This window comes from Scomber scombrus, chromosome 3, assembly GCF_963691925.1.
Source record: "Scomber scombrus chromosome 3, fScoSco1.1, whole genome shotgun sequence".
Taxonomy (NCBI): Eukaryota; Metazoa; Chordata; class Actinopteri; order Scombriformes; family Scombridae; genus Scomber; species Scomber scombrus.
Genome location: NC_084972.1, coordinates 23478457 through 23500303, shown reverse-complemented (window position 1 = coordinate 23500303; position 21847 = coordinate 23478457). Strand labels below are relative to the sequence as shown.

At 39.0% G+C, this 21847-nt stretch overlaps 1 protein-coding gene across 2 annotated transcripts; it reads right to left on the bottom strand.

The window, feature by feature from the left end:
* Nucleotides 1–8735: 8735 nt before the first annotated feature.
* Nucleotides 8736–20933, bottom strand: LOC134003801 (protein Wnt-2b-like). 2 transcript variants are annotated; one of them, XM_062443161.1, is made up of 6 exons: nt 20911–20933; nt 17095–17112; nt 13712–13932; nt 12637–12914; nt 11622–11886; nt 8736–8965 (listed from the first exon to the last, which is right to left on the bottom strand). In XM_062443161.1, the coding sequence occupies exons 3-6, from the start codon at nt 13836–13838 to the stop codon at nt 8736–8738; spliced, it is 900 nt and encodes a 299-aa protein (XP_062299145.1). In that variant the 5' UTR covers nt 13839–13932; nt 17095–17112; nt 20911–20933. The 2 variants fall into 2 exon arrangements, with proteins under 2 accessions (XP_062299145.1, XP_062299138.1); XM_062443154.1 differs by lacking the exon at nt 20911–20933 and having other exon boundaries at nt 17095–17240.
* Nucleotides 20934–21847: the final 914 nt, after the last annotated feature.

The window sequence follows — 21847 nt, the reverse complement described above, 5'->3', positions numbered from 1 at the left end:
CAAGTGTTAAACCGCTTCCCCCTGGTTGATGTAGAGTAACATTGTGAGCTCACACCAGTCCAATAATTTATTACATGAATAGTTTTTATTACAATTTTAAACCATTTGAGGTGGACATTTTGAGATTTTTTGTCAAGTTATGTTATTTGATCGTTCTTACGTTATTTATGACTACTGCAATACAGATTTCATGCCTGAGGATGTGCCTCTATTGAAAATTATAGTGACAACTCTCCACTCCATATGTGATTTAAAACAAAAAAAATGTGATGAAGTGCCTTTTTAGTGCATCACACAAACTAAAATTTAATTTGGCATTTATTGCACCCACAATATTGAAGTCAAGTTTAGTGGCACCTGTGTTCAATTTGGATAGCTAGGATTTGATAAATAGATGCCTTCAAAAATTGCACTGATTGTCAAATGATAAGCATAACTAGATATAGAAGCCAAGTTACAATGAGAAACATGCTTGTAAAAATGTAGAAAAGGCTAAGCTGGTGTTGATGTTAAGGCATGGATGTTGTTATGCTGTAAATTTGGATTATTCTGTCAGTAATCCTGACAAGTTACAGTTTTTGAATCTAAATTTCAAAGTTATGTTTGTTTGGTATTTTACTTGGGCCTGTGATGTTTGTCTGTTTTAAATTCTTGACACATTAAATGTCTAATTTTATTGTGTGCAGCTGAAATGTAAGAGTACATGCTGAAGACAGGAGAATGTTTGAACAACTGTAACTACCCTTGGATGAGTTTGAAAGCAAAACTCACAATAAATAACATTTTCTGTGAAATTTCCCTGCATCTGTGATTGATCTTTTTTTTAGTTGTTCAGTACTAGACTAGCTTCAGTTGCACTGGTTCAGTTGTCTGATCTATTTCTCCAGGGATGAATGAACAGGTAATCACTGAAATGAACTTTTTTCATCAACAAAAGAGGAGATATATTTAAATACTTAACTTTTCTAAGGCGGATGTTATTTCCCTTCAGCTTTTAAAATCACCTCAATATTGATAGGGAGTCGGTGTCTTGTTCAAGGGCAAACTACTTACTCTGCCACCCTGCTGCTGCTGCTACTGGACTATATAAAGCTGAGAGCCATCATACTCATCATTATGATTATACCACTCCGTCACCATCAGCGGATGCTTTTACATGGCATTTCCCCAGTGAACCACTGGTGCCATAATCATACTCTATACACTCATGCTTAAGTGGTGAGTGAGCAGCAGTAATGAAAATCGCTGTTGAGGGCTGTTGATGGGTGCTCAAGTGTTTGTTCTCAGTGCCAGAGCATGGTTTCATGCAGCATGTTGAAACTTGTATTGCTCACTGACCTCCATGGTGGAGTGCCTGAAAGTCAGGATAGCAGAGCAAAGAAGAAAGAAAATAAAGAATATACATGGCATCAACAAAAATGTGAACAAGGTAGGGAATGAAAGGAACTTTTATCTCATCTCCTCATACTATCAGGATGTTGTCCATCATACGTTTTCTGCATGATCACACCAGAAAATGGCTGATGTGATGTCCCGCAAAATCCTCAATGGAAAGATGCATGCTTGACAGCTGAAGCTAAATTAGAGGTTTTGTGTGCTAATACCCTGCTGCCAGTTCAGTAAGCTCACCAGCATGATGAATAAATGGACTCTTGTGATCTTGAGATCTGTGCCAAGTGTGTCACCGAAGGTCACACACAGTATGTGTTGGACTAAAAACCAGAAAATCAAAGAACATAGTTCTCACATGGGCAGGTGTGTGATCTATGTCCAACGGTCTGTTTCAGTGCATACAAATCAGTCCTTTCAAGGACTAGCTGTGTAAAATGTGGTAGGTTTGTATAGTTTTGAATTATGAAAATATGGAATATTTTGTATCTTGCTGGGTTTAAAGCCAACTTTATTTCCTGATGAGAATGACAAGTGAGCAAGTAATAAGTTGACAGGCAACAAACTGAAACTGCTGCCCTTTTCTCTTTCCCCCACGCACTAACTACCAGTTATGTCTGACACATTAAAGCCCAATAGTGATTACTCAGTTGCAGAATGTAACTATGTACATATATTAAAGTACAACTGTACTTTAGTACAGTTTTGAGGTACTTGTACTTTAGTATTTCTATTTTATACTCATTTGTACTTATACCCCACTAAATCTTAGAGGGAAATATTGTACCTTTTACTCCATTACATTTATTGCACAGCTATTACTATTTTCAGATCAATATTTTATTCATAAAATGTGATCATCTTTGTAAAACAACCATAAAATAGCATAGTTATAGATTAGGCTATACCCCAAAGTATAAATTGTTATGATTAGCTCCAGTGACAACTTTAAAATGCTGCTTACATGTAAAAAAAAATAATAAAAATAATAATAATAATCAGTATTAATATTCCAATAATATGTTTATGATATAACACTCTACATGGGGACAGTTTGCATTATGTTTACTTAAAGGTAGACTATGCAGGATTTGTCAGCTGGTGTTTGTAAATACACAGCATTGACAGTTGGCCCCTCCTCCTGGGTTCAACTATACAGAGAGAGAGAGAGAGCGAGAGAGTGGTGTTGGCATTGAGTCACATACATAAAATGTTAGATCGTTTCACAGTGATTTTATTCTAAAGCACAAATTAACATGTTAACATCTCTGCACACCTCCACACAACCCTGAGGGAAGTTGCCACATCGTCGAATTTTGAGTGAATGCAGAGCTTCATCCTGCCTCTCTGCTCTGCGCGTGTGTATCTAAGCTCCGCCCTCATTCAATCAGAATCACACACCTGCAGATCTGTTTTTTAGAAAAGTCCTGTGTAGTACACATTCAAGTATGACTTTAAATGCAGGATTTTACTTGTATGGAGTCAATTGAGTAATTTTTGTTCATTGTTGTATATGTACTTTAAGTTAAGTAAAATACCACTGTACTTCTTCCACCACTGTTGCACTGCTACACTCACATGTGACACACTCTGCTGGCTGCAACACATCTCACAACACGGGTATTTAAATCACAGTTCCCTATACCACACTACTATCTATGTAGCTAAATGATGTCATTGTTTCTGCTGCTGTTGCCGGATATCAACTACTCAACATATCAATTATCATTCATCATCAGTAAGCGATAGTTGACAGTAGAGTTTAATATTGTATGTTGGAATAATGTTCAGGGATTAAACAACCAATTCATATAATTGTTCCCATCTAATATGAGCTTCATGGTGAACTCAACATAGCTTTTGTCATAAAACATAGTAGGGCTGGGCAATATGGACAAAATCAAATATCCCAATATTTTTGACCAAATACCTCAATATTGATTGTGACAATAATTGAGAAGTGATTATTGGTGCTTTCACAAAATATTTACACAATGAGGTTTTTGATAAATAATCATTAGTAATGTAGATACAAGCACTATGTTGGTCAAGGAAAATATTATAACAGTCTGGTAAGTTCGGAAAATTACATCACTTAACTGTAATGTGGCCTTTATAACCAGGAAAATACAACACTAATGCCATTTCACGATATTACAACATTCAAAATTTAAGATGATCATAATATTGATATAATATTGATACAATATTGCCCAGATCCATAACATAGTCACATTCACATTTTCTTCTCATTCTTCATACTCAGTAAAGTTAAATATTTCAGTTTTTTCAAAGCTATATGTGACAGGATACTTTTCTGTTTTTAATATCCTTACAGCTAACCTGCTGACTGACTTCCTGTTGTGTTGTTTATACAGTGCCGCTACCCTCAGCTAGACTCATGGCTAACCTTTCAGTACTGAATGATTTCTGCTGCTTATTATTGAGTTTAAAATTTATGTAGAGGACATTGTCTTCTCGAGCAGTTTGTTTTTTGTGAGTTTAATATGAGTAAGTTTATAATTATCTGCTGCACAACTGAGGTGTCTCAGCTTAATCTACTACAGCTGTGAACAGCTGTTGAATTTACTCCTTTACTCTCTCATGTTTCCTTCATTGTCTGAGGTGCCGACCAGGAAAGTAGCCACGGAGCTGCTGGTGCTGAATGGCTTGTGTTGGGCTCTGTATCTAATGAGGCTTTTAGGGGGAAGTTTTTATCATCGCTCTCCAATCTCTGCTGTATGGAGCTCCCTGTGTGGTTGACGGGATGTCGGGTCGGCCTACATAAGATGTAGTATGTGTAGTGTAAGTTGGCTGAATGAACTGAAGGATTATACATCTGAGAAACATTTAATGTGCACCAGTCACCATGTGACCTGCTGAAGTAAACCTGAGAAATACTCTGAACCCCAATATGCTCATTTATTGTATGTCACTGTGGATATGGGAGTCAACTAGATTTGGGGTTACACTGATGAAAGATCTTTACAATGTATAATCTTTTAGGTTGTGGGCGTCTTTGCCTAGGTCTATAGAAACACACTATATATGAGATTTATATCTGGATTTTACTCTTTTCTTCCAGTAACCAATGATGTCATTTGGGATGGACAATAAATAAACTACACTATAACAGCTAGTCAAGTCCAATTTCATGTCCACATAAAGCTCTTAATTACTGCTGATAGGGTCATAAGGGCCATCATCCCTTCCAAAAATAACAGTGAAACTACTGAGACATTTTGCCAAAGATTTTCAACACTATTCCTAAATAGTCCAGAGAGCAAATGATTTCACAATGTATACATATCAACATATTTCCCATACTGCTGCACATCATAGATATAAATCATATGATTGGGTGTGGAAGAGTGTTTTGGACTGGACGACTAATTAGACAAGTTCAAGGAGAAAATTAAACATGTTTAGTATGAGACCAACACATCGGCGAATCATTTTTGACTCATTACAACATTTCTCTCCTCTGGTCTCCTGGAATGTAAAACATCTATGTGGACCACACTGTTAGTCTCTCCCCCCGGGCCAATTTTAGCTCTGAAATGTTGTTAAATTGAGATGCCCATTTGATATCACTATGATGGCAGAGAATGCCTGCGATGCCACTCCTGTTATTTTTACAGACTTCAACTGGATCACACATTGCGGCGGACAAAGCGGCACAGATTGTATGACAGATTTTAAGATCAGCAAAGTGTTATTAATCTCCTCTCTGTGTACAGAGAGGATTATGCTTCAGATAGTTAAGTAATTCTCCTTTTGTGATATTTTGTGATCTACCTGTATACTGTGTTGCTATGCAAGCCCACCATCTGCCTGTCCTGTTACGTTAATAGAAAATATACCTGACATTGAACTGAATGAACTTTTAAACAGCAACATGGGCGGTTCCATGCCATAAGTGAATCAGGGCTAATGTATAAGAGACCATATACGCTAACAGAGAACGGTAGACCTCGAATAGGAGTGACAGAGGGTGGATCAACAAGGTTTAATTTAGAACCAGTAAGGTATTTTGGGACCTGTATTTCCAAGGTGAAAATACCTCCCTGGACAGTAACACAACCTGGGACACTGTTGCACCAAACCCTTACTGACTAAATGTTTGACTTGGAAGTAAAAAGTCTTAATTTTTCTTGTCAAATCTATATTGTGTCTGGGCATAAATAATTATTTTGTTGGCTTCACCTGAACATTTTTAAGCCTGAGTTGTGACTAGATCCAAAGCAACTGAAGTAGCTAAGACATTAACCCTCAATTGGTCCAAAGTCACAGTACAGGATTGTGCAGGCCCAGTTGTTCCCAGTGTTTGTTTTAGGCATAAAATGTTAAATTTCATAACGGACTGAAATCATTGTTGTTGTGTTTTATTACACTCAGTAAAACTGGGGAATAGAAGTATGAATGTTTTTGAGGCCCCCTCTGCGTATGAACAGCTCTCACCTTTCTAATCTTTAAGAAAAACACAGCCAACATACTCTTAATTTACATTCAAAACAGGCTCCTTTGTTTGCAATTAACTTTTGACTTGTGAACGTTTGACACGGTGTGTCATTTGGCCTTGTTCAAAGCACTTTACTTTGGCTCTCCTCCTCATTACATGGACTTGAAAAAATCTGTTGACTCTTAGCATCCACAGCTTGTTGTCAGATTCATTTAGATCTATAAATCCCTCTGAGGGTTGTGTCTCTAATGGCCCAACATGATGTCTGGCTGCATTACCAGATGTTGAAAAGTCAAATTCAGGGTCTGTAGCTACTTCATTGCTCTTTTTGCAATGTCTTGGCCTGGTTTCATGAAATACTTAAGTTCTCACATACCAGTCAGAGCCAGTGAATATGTGCACAAAGGACTGAAAAGCACAGTTGCATAAGATTGCATTGTAAAAATGTTCTGTCACAATATGATGACAAAAAAAACATGCTGTGCTGGCCTTTGTAATGAAGACCGAGCAATGCGAAAAGCTGCACTTAAAATCTTAAGATACAGCCCGCCACTGTGATGCATACACATTTAGGATCTTCAGTTTGCATATCTTGTTGTTCAGGTTTTGTTAGGAGCAATGAAAATACTGCAGTGCATGAGTGCTTCTGAGCATGTACATTCTGAGGCCCTCTAGTTTGAGGGAAATAGCATCACATGATTGGCAGTGTAAAATGTTGCTGACACACAGCTGTGGTATCTATAAAAGGTGAGGCTAGTAAAGAATGTGATCCATGGGGGGGGGGGTTTATGTACTATAATGTGGTACTGATGAGCCTTTATCACAGCTTATTATTATTTCAGAACAATGAATTTAAACAGTTTTACCATATAGACCCAGCAGACTGCCGAGAAAATAAGTCACATTGAAATAAATCTGAGCATACAGCTATAACAGTGATCAGTCCAACATCATCTTTCAAATAACTAAATAAGTCTTACAATCACTAATCGACACCTTCAAAAAGTGACATTCCATTGTTTGAACAGCAGTGTGCAGGATGCAATGACCAACCTTTAACAGAAACAAAACAGAAAGAAGAGGTAACATTTGAAAACTGAACAGCTGGTATGCTGGTTTCAGCCATTATACTGATGGGGGGAAAAAAACATTGACAATTTTTAAATTATTGTAAATTAAAACAAAGAAGAATTTACTTCCATCCATCTAGAGTCATGGAGGGTGGATGAAGATTAGGAAACAACTATAACCAAAGGTAAGGTAGAATTAGCATTTGTGAGATCTTAACAACAAAGGATGCCGGCACTGAGCAGCAATGGTGGCTAATGCTTGCTTCTCTGGGCCACAAGTAGATGGACATGCACAGGCTTGGCTGGAAGACATTTACGTGGTAGTTTATTCATAATACATATATCAAGTATGATGTTTGCCTTTATTTTGGTCCTGTTTCGAACCGCCACTCAGTTATTAAGCAAGCATGTTTAGGACATGTGCACATCTCTTCCTCTGCAAGCCTCTGTGTCCTGCCCATAACAACACCTCTCTTTAGGTGTAAGGGTCGTAAAGGACTACTTTGGTGAGGACGGGTTGTTTAATGTGAGATGATGATGTAAGATCCAAGAAAGCCAGTTAATCATACATCCATTCATTTGATTTATCACACACAAAATCATAGGATTGTACAACTCTGCAAAGTTAACATGGTGACAATTTTATCCTTTGTGCAACAATCACAAGGTAAACTGTATCTGAATCTGTAACTGAAAGTAATCTGCCAAGAATATTTGGTATATCTGATTACCATCTCTTTATCAACTTTTTTGCCAGGCAGCCCTGCATTTATATGTATATAAATATTTTTTTTGGTTTTATTTTTTTTGCTGAAGCACTCTTTGCTGGCACCCCAACTGCATCATCATAATGGCCTAACTGAAATGAAGTGGGGTTTGAATATTTTATGCAGTGCTGTTGTCTTTTGAACATGAGCTAAGGGCAGTTTCAAAGCTGCTTGAAGCTGTGTGTGTGGCATTGAAAGAAAAGACGAAGAACCAGAGGTAGAAATTAACACGTATTCAATAAGGCAACACACCTCGAATGTGTGAGAACAAATACTGTCCAAAGTCTACATCAAACTTTGCTTTCTCTGCGTGTCCTTTTTCTACAGACAGTATGCCAAAATCCAACTTTGCAGCCGGTATGCTGCCTCTTGAACTGAAGTCTTTGCTTGTTCAGCTCTTTGCAGTTGCTTCGGATTCACAGTGTGATTTTCTGACCTTAAATGTATAAGAACTTTTTCATTAATTTCCTCCAGACCTCTCATTAGTTTGTCAGAGTTGTCCTCATTTGCAGCAGCTGTCTGTTGTTTTTTAAATGCTATATTGCAGTACCATACAATTATGTAATTTGTCATTTTAAATGATGCAATGCCATATCTTTCTTTCTTTATCTCTCTCTCTCTTTGCTAAATATTATTTTAATGTTATTATTATTAGATTTTTTTGCTACGTAATGTACTCGCACTCTTTTTACATACTGTAAAACAGACATAATCTCATTTCTCTGTGTCAACCAGGTGTGCATGTACAACAGAATAGTATAATATTCAGCCATTTTGTATCAAAGATTCAAACTTTGTTTTTAAAAAAGCTCAACAAATTGTTCTTAGAAACGCTTACTAAAGCAGCACATGATCATTAACTGGGTTTATTTTCCAGTCAAGCATCATTCAATAAATGTATGCGAAGTCTCTCCTTCAGGAAGTGTGAAAGGATCAAAAGCCAGAGGTATTACTGTTAAGAGATCCCAATTATATATCCCATAATATAATGCAGCCATTAGCGCACATGTTAATGAATCAGCGGCTATGATTATTTGGGCATCCTTCTTAGGTTAGGTCCAGCCGATCGCGTCGCTTGTCGGGCTTGCAGGTGTGTACGTCCACCATGTCCTCGCAGTCTTTGCACTCCACGGCGCAGCACCACTTGAACTTGCACTCACACTTGGTGACACGTTTGACGCGCATGGTGTCGTAGCCCCGCCCACAGCACATGGCGTCACAGCCGTCCGAATCCTTGGAGGACTTGTTGCACACCCTGCCTGCTGTGCCCAAGTAGCCTGTAAAGAGAAGAAATGAAGCTAGTTGTGTTAGAAAGAAAATCATGACCTTCTTCAAGAGTAACGATGAAGCATAATATCATTATGCTTCATTACCCATTATTATGCAATGATTTTATATTTGCTCAAGCTAGACTGGACAGCGACACATACAGATTTCTCCTTCAAATTTGAATGGAACCACAGTTTTGCTTGATGCATGTTTCTGTCCCTCCTCACAGCTCAAAGTCCTGCTCACATAAGACATCTCATTTTCAAGACTCCTCCTATTTAGCCACAGAGCAGACATGGAACACCATTAACATTTATTTGCGGTCTTGTTTTAGGCCACTTGAACGTTTTAAGACCAAAATTCACTATCTAATAATTGGTATTGGTCTCCACCAACTCCTGAAGGAGATATGTGGCTCTTTAGCTTCTTATGTAACTGTGTTCACCAGCTAGTGTCTATCTTGGTCTATCGTTTTTCGGCAGGTAGTGAACAGTGAACTGTTTTACTGAAAAGACGTTTGATGAATGTAGATATTGGTGATAATTCTTTGAATTTGTCACTTGTACCAACCCCTTTTACAATACATTATCATCATTTGATCAATAATTGTTAACTTAAAAATTGTGATTACTGCAGCTAAACTTATTAGACCTCCCTACTAATTTTAAAGTCAGAAGGACATATATGTAACTTTTCTGTTGTACAGTGAGGTTATTTAGTGGCTGGCTACTTATTTGACCTCATCACATATCAGCTTAATTTAGCATCATATGCACCCTGAGGTCTATCTAATCACAGCCTCAGCCCTTTTTTTTTATTTGGTCCGAAAATAGTGGAGTTAGAGATCTCTAGATGTGCTGTGCGGGATGTCGTGCGACCACACGGTATTTCAGTGGTCACGCAAGATTTCGACAATGTTTACAACTTTAGCAGTAGCAGCAGAGTAAAAGCCATCAGGTAAGTGTTTATTTTAATAAACTCCAGGTGTACTTGCAAAATTTCCAATGCATCGATTTATGAGTAAAGACCCTATTTGTACTACTGTAGAAGTTTGATAACAATCCAGGCATTATTAGTGGGGTAATTTACGAGATACACTGGTGGTTCCGTTAGCGCCTGTACTAAGCCATTCGGCGGATGGCTCTAACTCCACTATTTTGCGACCAAATGAAAAAAAAAAGGGCTGAGGTGGGGATTAGATAGACCTCATGGTGCATATGACGCTAGGTCAAAATTATGCCGAACCATCGCTTTAATTACATCTTGGAAAACCACCAGTGATGACAGTGGATGTCCAGAACAGCTAATGTTTGCACCACTGAACACTAGTGGAGATGTTGATGCTGTAAACTGAAACTGTTTTCCTAAAGTGAAATATCACTTTTCCCACATTGTTTAGTGGAGTATAGACTTCCAGACAGGTCAACAAAATAGTCCCAGACCCAAACACAAAGGTGTTCATGTACTCAGGTGTAAAATCTAAGCCTAAAATCAGATGCCACGTCTAATAACAGAGCATCCTTGAAGTAAAGAGAAACGGATAAGATTAGATATTCCCCTCAGGCTCCAGGGAGTGGAGTTTAATACTAACCAAAGGAAGGATTTGAAAAATAAGTCTGCATGTATCCTTAGGCTGTGAATTCCTATACAATAGAGATTAGTGGTGAGGGGGGTCATAAGCTCCTTTTTAAATTCACCTTTTAACAAGGAAAGACAGCCTGTCCTTTGAGTGAACACACCTTCATTACACCTCAGTAATCAACCTGCAACCAAGGTAACTGCAGGAAGGGGTGGAAAAATTTGTTTAGTGCCATCACGTCCCCCTGCACATACACTATGCTATCTCTTTAATTAACCTATTAACAGTGAGTTAGTGAACTTCTTCATGGTCTATTGAAGGGGCTGGGTTGGAAGAGAGAGACAGAGCTTAACCAGGCAAAGCAAACACTAGGAATTAAAGGAGATGTTAAAGGTCAAATCATTGAACTTTAAGCTGTGTAGGAATGCAAACCCTCAGTGGACAAGTGTCTATTCTCATAGATTTCTTACAACTGACCGACCACCTGTTGAGCAGATTCTTTGAGACAAGATGTCTCAAAGAATCTGCTCAATTTCACCATGAATAAAACATTTTAAAAAAAATAATAATAATCCAATAAAACAACCTCAAAAGCTGAATTCCAGAATGTAGACTAGAGATGTCTTGCTGGTATCTCAAAGTAATCCACATACTGTACATCGGTAACACTTTTCAATGATTCCCCCCCCCCCCCCCTCATCAATAACAAAGTGCTCAATATTCAATGTTCCCTATCTAAACTTAAATGTTATGTGTTAATCTAAAAATATTAATACTGCCTTATATGTATTTATTGGATTTTTTTTTTTTTTTTTGGCATACCCGTATACCAAAAGGAAAATGTTGGTTATTGGGATTTGGATTAACGAACCCTTATAGTTGATAATGATTCAAAAGTGAAAAACAGCACTGAACTAAGAGTATGTCATGTAAAAATTCAGCCACACACCCCTTTTTGTATTCATGTGCACCTTTAGTATCTATAAAAAATATTCACTCTTTGCAAGGAGCTTCTATTTTTCCTTTTTTTTTACATAATCATACTTGTCAGTGACAACAAATGAATTCCTCATTCATTCACTCACCTGCTGCAAGGTCCATGCCACAGTAATCCGGTGATTTCTCGACATACACCAACTCATTCTTGGTGCTTCCCTTGAAGTTCTTGTCAGCCACCATAAAACCCGTCCCGCCCTGGTTCATGGTCACCTCGACTACCTTGTTGTACTTCTCGCGAAGGTAGTCTCCCGTTCGCCTGAAGTCAGACATAGCCAGCCAACAGGTTCTCAGAGAACAGGAGCCACTGACCCCGTGACACTTGCACTCCAGCTTCATAAAGCGCTTCACTGCCTAGAGCAGAGGTCAAAGGTGACAGGGTGTTAAGTCTATGATGTAGCCTATGACATCATGTTTTGACACAACACAACTACATAAAATGAAATATTATATACTACTGATAAAAGCAAATTCAAGTCAGTAACTTTACAACACAGCACTTGAGATTAGTGGCAGGCAATTTCACCATTATACATTTTGTGAACATGCAATTGAAATATATATTTATTTATTTATTAACTGATTAGTTGGTTGAAAGAAAATTAATCTGCAACTATTATAATCAAATATTGACTCAAGCAAAGATGCCAAACATTCCCTTGTTCCAGCTTCTCAAATGTGAGAACTTTTTTTGTCTTATGTGATAACAAATTGAAATCTTTGGAGTTTAGACTGTTGGTCCGACCAAATAAGCAATCTGAAGATGTCACCATGGACTTTAGAAAATTGTTGTTACTGTTGTAGACTAAACAATGACTCCACTAATCAAGAAAACAATCTGAACATTTCCATACCACCCTATCCTTCTTGAAATATTTTAAATACATTTTCCATTAAATTTAACGTTGTAAATAATTGATAGTGTCTATTCAATAAAGTATATTTTTTAACTTTAAATCTTAACATGCAAGCTGTACATTATTTCAATGTTTTCTTTTTTCTTTAAACACATCAATACATTTCTACTAGTGTGTGCATGGTCTCCAAACTGCAACTCAAGAGTGCTACTACAGCTCAAGTGTTAACAATAAAGCTGCTACTCACCATCCGACCGCACCGGTTATTGTGCAGATTTATCAGTGCACGAGCATCTTTCACCATGTTCTCCGGAGCATCGATGAAGGCCTTAGCAAACTTCATTCCATAGTTGACATTGTCGCTGCATCCGCCCCAGTCAAAACGGCCCCTTTCATCACTGTCTTGCCCACGCTTGTGGCGGTCACAGGTGCAGATCTTAAGATCTCCTTGACTGCAGGCCCTGGTGATGGCATAGACCACTCCAGCTGAAGAGATGGCATACATGAATGCTGCTTCTTTGCTGCCTGAGCAGATAGGAAAGAGAGGTGTTGCAATTACACCGTCAGAAAAAAAGTGTTATGTTAGGCCATGGAAGATTATTTACTTTTAACAACTGATTTTGCTGCTGACTTTGGTGAGATTTGATCTGTTCTTTTAGTGCCTACACTGGCAGTAAAGCAGACTGTCTCAAGTATATCCCAGACAGCAGGAGCTAAGAAATCAGTCCATTTATGGTGGATGGTCCAGGCAGAGTTAGCAGCATGTCAGCTATAACATCACGGTCCAGCCCGACTCTCCTTTCACCTTTTAATTTGCACAGATGGCAGCTTTCTCAGTCACTGGGCTGTGTTTTCATTTCAGAGTAGAGGAGATTTTGGGGGTTATTTGGTCTGGCTTTTCCACCCACCTCCCGTCCTCATTCCTGCTCACGCAATGAAGCAGAACACAGGCGATATGTCAGGGAGTAAAGCTTTGTCTGGCTGCCAGAAACATCTACCTAAATATTTACATCTCCTATTACTGTTTATACATCACCAGTGGGGATCTCTCGATCTGCTACTTGTTTGCGAGGAACATCCACTTTCCCAATCTTCCCTCATTCCAGAGAAGGTAAAAAAAACCCACAACACTTTCACTTTATGTTTGTATTCTAGGGCAAAGTTTAACTAATACGACACCTATTAATTCTGTGCTTATCTGCTAACAGAGGAGACATTTACGAGGATGATTAACTCAAGTGTCACTGACATAAACAATCGCTGTCACGCACACGCAAAGAACCACACAGATAGAGATCCCAGTCACACATGTGCAGACTCACTTTGCAGCATCACCCTGCCAAACACGGTGTGGTCCCGCTCCAGCATGCTGCAATTCCAGCGGTGGTGTCTGAACTGGTGCTGACACTCTCTGATCCACTCTTTGGCACCCTCGCCAATGGACTGCATCAGGTCTGGGTGCCGCTGGCAGAGCTGCCGCTGCTTGTTCACCAGGCCAGGAATGTTGTCACAGATCACCCGAGCACCCAGCGCTCCAATGTACCTGCAGATCCAACAAACAGTGTATATGATGATGAGTTAAAGGGGCATTCCACTGATTTTACACATAAAGCCAAAATAAAGGTCAGTTTACTCAGCATGACTAACTGCTGCCTAGTCTGAGTAAAGTTATTTAATTATTCTGGAGAAATTTTGTCATTTCTGAGAAAATAAACCCTTGATGATGTTACAATGATGTCATCAGGATTATTAATTCAAATGTAGCAGCATTGTGGGAAAGACTAGGAGTGCTGCATGTAATTCCAATTTGGGAGCATTTAAGCATTATTATAAGGTGGTTACCCCATCTGTTAACTTTGTAGTCATACCAATAAACAGCCTAAATGAACCATTTTTTCTGTGTCACATCACATCAGATACAACCAAACTGTATATACATCATTTTAAATGAGATGAATCTATTGTATTAGTGTAAATCTGTTAGCAATGGGGGCTTTGCAGTCATTTTGCTGCAGGTTTCTAAACGCTATCATACCTGTCAGGAATGTTTGATATGTCAGACTTGAATTTACATGTTGGGAGTTGACCTGATGTTTTTCCCCACTTTGCTGCTTGTAATTACGGTTTGAATGATATGAAGTTGAGTGCAGTATTAGGGGACTTCAATTTTATAACAGAAAGTCTGTGTCAAAAAGTGGTTGTGTGGAGTTTGACATGAATGTTTACCAGTCAGGGAGGGTCTAACAATTATGGATTTGCCTTATGGTTATTGTGGGTTCAAACTTTTTTGGAGTTTGGTGCATTCTATGGACTAAAAATCTGAATATCGCAGCCTCTGCTGCTTTGATTGACCATTATTTTTTAAATCTGTCTCTCACAAATCGTCCAACTTTATGGAAGTGCTATACTACATCTTTACCCCCTTAATGAAAAGTTTTTCACACACAGACATTTTAGGAAATATACTCATTCGACTGCCCAGTAATTGAAATGTATCTTGTTCATGTAATGCATACAAAAAACAAAGTGTAAAAATGACAAGTAACTTAGTATGAGGTTATGTGCTGGACTATTTCTTGGTTCTGAGGAGTTGCCAGGTTACGAGCAGAGACGCCAGTGGTCCTGACCAAGAAATAGTAACCCATTACTATTTGGAAAGTTGTTTTTACACTTCTGTTTTTCTACAGATTAAACAAACTGGGTGATGGATTTTATTATCTTTGGACAGAGCCTGGTTAGCTTCTCCCCCCTGTTTCCAGTTTTTGTGCTAAGCTAAGTTAGCCGGCTGCTGGCAGTAGCTTCATATTTGGTATACAGTCATTAGAGTGGTATCAATGTTCTCATCTAACTCGCAGGAGGAAAATGAATGAGCATATTTCCCAAAATGTTAAACTATTCCTTGGAGTCTAGATTATTAACTGGAGTCCTATTGGTTTGCTTATTTGTCTTCACATCTCACACCTCTCGTCTACTTGAGAAACAGATATTCAGGGTGTAGAAGAGATTATTAAATTCCTCACGTTCAGTGAAAAGCACCTCTTTCCCTGTGACAGGCCTTTGCTTCCTGCTCTATTCAGGCATAATCCCTTACTTTGTAGTAACTCTTAAAAGAGCGGATCACATGCTGGTGGTATTGTGACACTGGGGGGCCTCTTATCAACAGGACATGAGGACAGTCATCTACAGTACAAGTGACCGCTCAAACTCCGGCACTCAGGCCTTTCCCTCCCAGCCTCACAGATCAACCATATGATGGCGTACCCCCCCTTCTTCCTCCCTCTTTAAGCCTGCATGCTCCACTCTCCATCCGGATATCATTATAGTCCCTAATCGCAGGCACATTTGTGTCGCCTGGCCACCGAGACAGAAACAGACGTAGCAAGCAGTTTCCACTCCTGTTAAGGCTGTCCCAGTCCATTCTAACAGCGACTATCTGCCTGAGCAGTAAAGCAGAGCAGAAGCACTACTTGTGTTTATTGTGTGTTGTACATATCGGCTTTGCCAAAAGACCCCTGACTGTCTCCAAGAGGACACACACATAGAGGGAGAGAAGGGGGTCCTGTGGAGCAAGACACATGGTGCTCATCTAAATGATTGCAATGGTTAAAAATAGGTCCTAACGATACAAACCAGGATTAAATAAGTATTAATCATCTAGACACACAGCTTCCAAGTCTTTCCCTCTCTGTGTGTCTCTCTCTTTCTCTGGAATTTCTCAACAATTCAATCCTAGTTTATTCATAACGTATTTGCATAAGACAGCAAAGGGATTACAGAACTGCAAATAGGATAACATATGCTTTTGGCTCTCTTGGGAAATTACTATTCATAATATTATTTACAAAGATTGCATTTTTAATCTAAATCCATCCGTAAAACAGACGCTGATTGTTACGGAGTACAAGGCAATAATTCAAAAATAAAGGAAGAAACTGTAGAATTAGGACTGTTTCACTACATACGCATCCTATATGTTTTTTATGTAAGTGTGACCTGACACATGAGAACAGTTATTTCAGGTGGGTGGGATAAGGGAGGTGTTCACCCTCTTGCCTGTTTTTTTTTTTTCTTTTATCCCTCCTCTGGGGGTTTAAAACCTCAAGAGAAATCATCAAGGGGCATTTATTCATGCACCAGCGCCTGCACCTGCCACTTACTCTGGCCAAGATGGATGGATAGGGGAGATTCCCCCAACACCATTAATCTTCATAAACACATGACACACATTACTGTGCTGTGCTGATGTCTCACTTTGTATTGATGTTTAAAAAAAACACAGAAAATTCCCATGCAGAGGAAAACTAAGATGAAAGTGTTTTATGTGACAAGATATATTATGAGTTTATTTTTGTATGTGTGTAGGCAAAAAAGCAACAGAGTTCATCATAATAAAAGTCTTGGATTACTTTTTGTCAAATAAGCATATGGAAGTTATGAAGACCATTTTCCATCTTCGTGCATGAGAGAGGACCCCAACTAGATTTATAGTGCTAATACACAAAATTGAAAGATACCCAGGCTGACACAGACTTTTTAAAGGTTGTCAGGTTGTTTATGTCATTGTCATGTGCTTCAGAAAATCTGCAAAACTTGGATTTTTGACTTCATGTATTAGTTTTACGCGTTTATCTAATCAACTAATTAAACGTGATTGTACTTCAACTGAACCAAGCATCAGCAAATGCACTTTAAAGGTTTCACTTACCACCACGATGAATCCACTCTCGGTGTGAAAATAAGCAGGAGCAAAATAAAAATGAAGTATATTTTAGAGATGGGTTTGGAGTGGATTTTTGTCCCATTTCTGATCCCCATAGCCCTGCTGTCGCCTGATAAACCCAGAGATTTCATTGGAGAAAACGAGTTTCTTCCTTTCATGTTTTGGCTAAGGCTGCACAATCAGGTGTGAAAGTCCTTGACGATTGTCCGCCGTCCATCATTGGAGAACAAAAAGAACTTCACACGGATGAGAAGTGCCCTTAAACTTCATCAGTGTGATGTTTTTAATTGTATAATGCCATGCAGATTCTGTGTGAGTGCATCCATAATCTTCACAGCAGTTTCAGTTGTATTTAATGAGACAGCTGAGCTGGTCCTCTGTCTGCTGGTCCCAGATGTCTCAAACAGTCTTGTATTAGCAATAAATTCACCGTTTTTCTTACGTTGTTGCGCACCGAATTTAAGATGACTAAAGCTGCGGGAAGCTGTAGTAAACCAAATCTGATACTGTAAGTCATAAGAGAACGACGCTTATATAAGATACGAGTCGGGTAGAAGAAGTATATCCGAGGATGGGACAGACACTCTGCGCGCATTTCCTCCTGCAGCCGGGAATGAAGATGCGCACCAAAACGCGCAGCGCTCCTGTGCGTCAGCTGTCTGTGACCGGACCCCCTCCCTACCTCCACCCCCTTTGTCTGAAAATTACAAGTAGCGGTATGTAAACCTACAGACAGCAGGACAGGAGGTGTTTAGGCTATATTTAGTTTGATGGAAAGTAGTCCCTGTCCGCGGAGTCTCATTTAAAACTCAACACATCCAACTTTTTACCTCTTTAGAAGAACCATTACACAGCACTGTCCAGTAATCACTATGGCCTATAGGCCTAATGTTTATAGTAATATTCCCACTGGGAGGGAGAGGGTGTATGCACTGGAGAGATCATATCATACTTTATATCCAACAGCATTACAGTTTCCCCAGAGGCCTGTGGGCTGCTCTGAGAGTTTATTATAAGAAGGTAGTTATCTCTAAAAATGAAAACATTATTGAGTTGTTTTGGGGTTTTTTTAATTTTATTTTAAATTTAAATATTTTCTTGTTGATTTCCACTCTAAATTTTTCCAGAAATTTTAAAACTCTGGGTTCAAAACCATAAATGAAGGAATTATGTTTAGGGCTGCAACTAATGATTTTTTTTCATTATCAGTTAGTCTGGTGATTATTTTCTTTATTAATCAATCAATGGTTTTGTATTGAAAATGTCAGAAAATAGCAAAACTGCCAAACATAATTTTTGTCTGGTCTGATCAACAGTCTAAAAACAAGTACATTTAGTTTACTCACATTAATGACACACAAAAACTTTGAATCCTCCCCTCTGATAAGCTGCAGCCAACAAACCTTTGATGTTTTTGCTTTAAAATTACTAAAAACCATTATTTAATTATCAAAATTGTTTGATTCATCTTCTGTCAATCAACTAATTGATTAATCATTGCACCTCCAGTTATCTCCAGAAGATTACAGTATGCGCCTTAACTAAAAAGCCCCCTTAACTGTGTTAAATAATTCATTTAGGTAGGCAAGTAGGTCATGCCTGTTGTGTCATCAGTGTAGAGGAGAAAGTTTTGCTTGGGAAGCTTGAGCTATGAGGGGTCAAGCTTTCATGCTCTGACACATCATTAAACAGGAACTTGGTTTCTCCATAGAGATAGGTAATCCTTCCCAGGGGGCATTTTAGACATTGTTTCATATGCCTGCAGGTCTAGTTTGATTCGTCTCAATTCAATGCCTCAAACACATAAAAACATCATTGCTGTTGCATTTCTAAGATTTTAACCAGTATGAGACCAGGCTCAAGAAACCCAGTCAGAGGCAGTGTCACAATTGTAATGATGCAGTATTTTCAGTTCAAAAGTTATATATTTTATACAAAGTTTGTTCAAGAGTTTCATTAGGTATTTACCAAATTGTTGTCTCTTTTAAGCAGTCTAGTGTAGTCAGTTTTATTCAGTCCAAAATCACAAATGTGTGTTGAAGAGGGGAGGCTAAGTTGAAATTCAGAATCAAACTTGGCTGGTGTTAAGATACAATATAAGCAAATATTTGACAAGGATGGAATAATTAAAGGAATAATTAAAATTTCAGTCAGGAGTCATTGAGAAAGGGTGGAGGAAATATGTTGCGTATCAAACCAGACTTCTATATCTTCTGTCCGTGTTTTGTTAAGACAGCTCAGGTGAGGTGAATTGATGAAGAATCTTCCATTTGCTTAATGGTTGACTTTTGACATTGCTTATGTATAGCTTTCATAATTTCCCTAGGTTTCTCCAAGTTTGGTATGTGACCCAATTTAGTCTTTTTCCGTTGGAAAATGATTAATAAGATTTTAAAAAGTTGCCTTTGTGCCACATGGGAAAGCAGGAGAGTAAATATCTTCCTCCCAGTTCCAAGCACTTGAACCTTTCCTGCAATGCCACTGGAGTGCATGTTTGTAGTTCAGCTCATATCAACAGTCCCGATCCAGAAACAGGTTTGTCTCATCCAGCCAATGTGGAAACATATGACCCACCTCAAGGACATTTCTGGCTTTTATCCCTGTGACTTCTGTTAGTCACTTGGCGGTGTGTGTGTGTGTGTGTGTGTGTATGTGTGTGTATGTGTGTGTGTGCAGCAGGTAGAGAAATACACTGGCTAGACACTATGTGTATATGAGAGTGCGAGGTCATTTTAATCAGTGCAAATCCAGGGGTGTTAGTTTGGGCCCTAAGTAAAGGTCAATAACAATGCAGCTGCCTAAAAATACCACAGCAGAGGCTGCAAAGTTAAAGTGTGTGCGTGTATGTGTGTGTGTGGGTGGGTGTGAATGTAAACAGTTTGTCATTTTGCAGTTCAGTGGGGATTTTCCATAATACACATTGTCTCATCAGGAAATTTTTTTTATCATTTTTTCCCAAACAACGCATAAATTTACATGACACTGTGTATTATACAATATGGCAAGTGTTTCTGTCACTGGATGCTCTCACTTCTTATTCTTCTCACCCACATAGACACCGACACACATAGCCCAGCTGTTTGTCCTTCAGTTATGTCATATCTGGATTTGGAGCAACACTCGGATCCTCATTACACGTGACCCTGTCTTTCTTTACCCCAGGACAAGCTATGGATTTTACAGTGACAACTTTATAACAAATTGCTTTACAGGGAGCAGGTGATGGTGGTGATAACACTCGCCATCTGGCCCTCCCTCCTTCTTCTTCTGTCTCGCTTTGAGCCAGCTCCAGCTGTGGTCTTTTAAGAGGCTCAGTGTAGGGGCCCGAGCTCCTATTCTCGGCCCATCTCATGGCCTGTGCTAATTTTGGAAGGAGAAAATGAGGGTGACGGGGAGAAAAGAACACAAGAAAAAAAAGCAAGAAAGCAAGAAAATTAGGGCAAAATTGTATACAGACCACAAAAATGAGATAGGTGATTACAATGTTGTTGTCGGGCTGGTGTTGTGACAGCAGTTGGCCACCGCACTGACAGACAAGGAGCTGGATGGTTAGACATTTCGCTTTGTTGCAACAGGTCTGAAATGAGAGACCTCAGTGTTGTCATCTCATTCACATAACATGACACTGCAGCCATGACAGCATGGGACTTATTGTATGTCCTGCATCGTGCACTGTGCAGTCACAAAGTACGGCACTTACCAACCAGGAAGGACGTAGCTGCAGCAATCCTTTTCAAGTTCGAGTTCAAGTTCATTTATTTATACGGTGCTTTACCACAAGCACTTCTCACACGACCTTACAGGGAAGAGATCCAACAAATCAACATCGATCTGAGAACAAAATGCAACAATATTCACTTTTCCCCATCTAATCCAGGAAAGAAAAAACAGAATTTACCAACTCTCTAAGGTTGGGCACCTCAGAAATGTAATCCTCTGCTTGGAAATGTCTTCTTATGAAAACAGTTAATTATTACCCCTCTTGTAGTGTGGAATCTTAACAGGAGAGCCAAGACCCATTTTGGGTTATGACCCATAGCTGGAATAAATTTTAAGTTTTAAAAAAAGCATAGTTTTTTTATCCAAGTCATGCAGCCTCAAGCCTGAAGTCAGAGTATGAATATTAATGCATGCAAAGACTTTCCAACTCAGTGCAGATATGCAAGACATCAAAGTTTTGAAAGAGATTACTATTCAGCAGAGAAATTATTATTCCATGTTGGTATTTTACATCACAGTATCATACCACTCACACAAAGATTAAACTCACCATAGGATTTTGTATGCTTTATTTTACTTAATGTCAGAAAGTTCACACAACAGCGATGTATATACAGTATATAATGGCTTTAAAATGTAGACTTTTGGGTCTTCAGCTCAGTGTTTTGGAGTGAGTCCCAGCAGAAGAAGACACAGTTACAGTAGAGTAACTACAGTGCCATGCTGGCAGTGACAGCAGCTTGGACGTGGCCCCTAACAGCTCGTCAACCTGAGCCTGTGTTTATGGAGGCTGAAAAAGATGGGGCTTTGCTGGAGGAGCAGACATGCCTGTGCTGGATTTGGGATGCAGCCCTGCTGTCCTACACTGGAATGTTAATTAGGTGAGCTGAGCAGAGAAGAGGTGACCCGTCCCGTAAACTAGCCAACCATTCCCCAACAACCAGGAATGGGATTTAGTGAGATGGGAAGCCCAGCTTGTGCTCTGCATGTATGTGCTGATCTGGATGTCATGTTGACC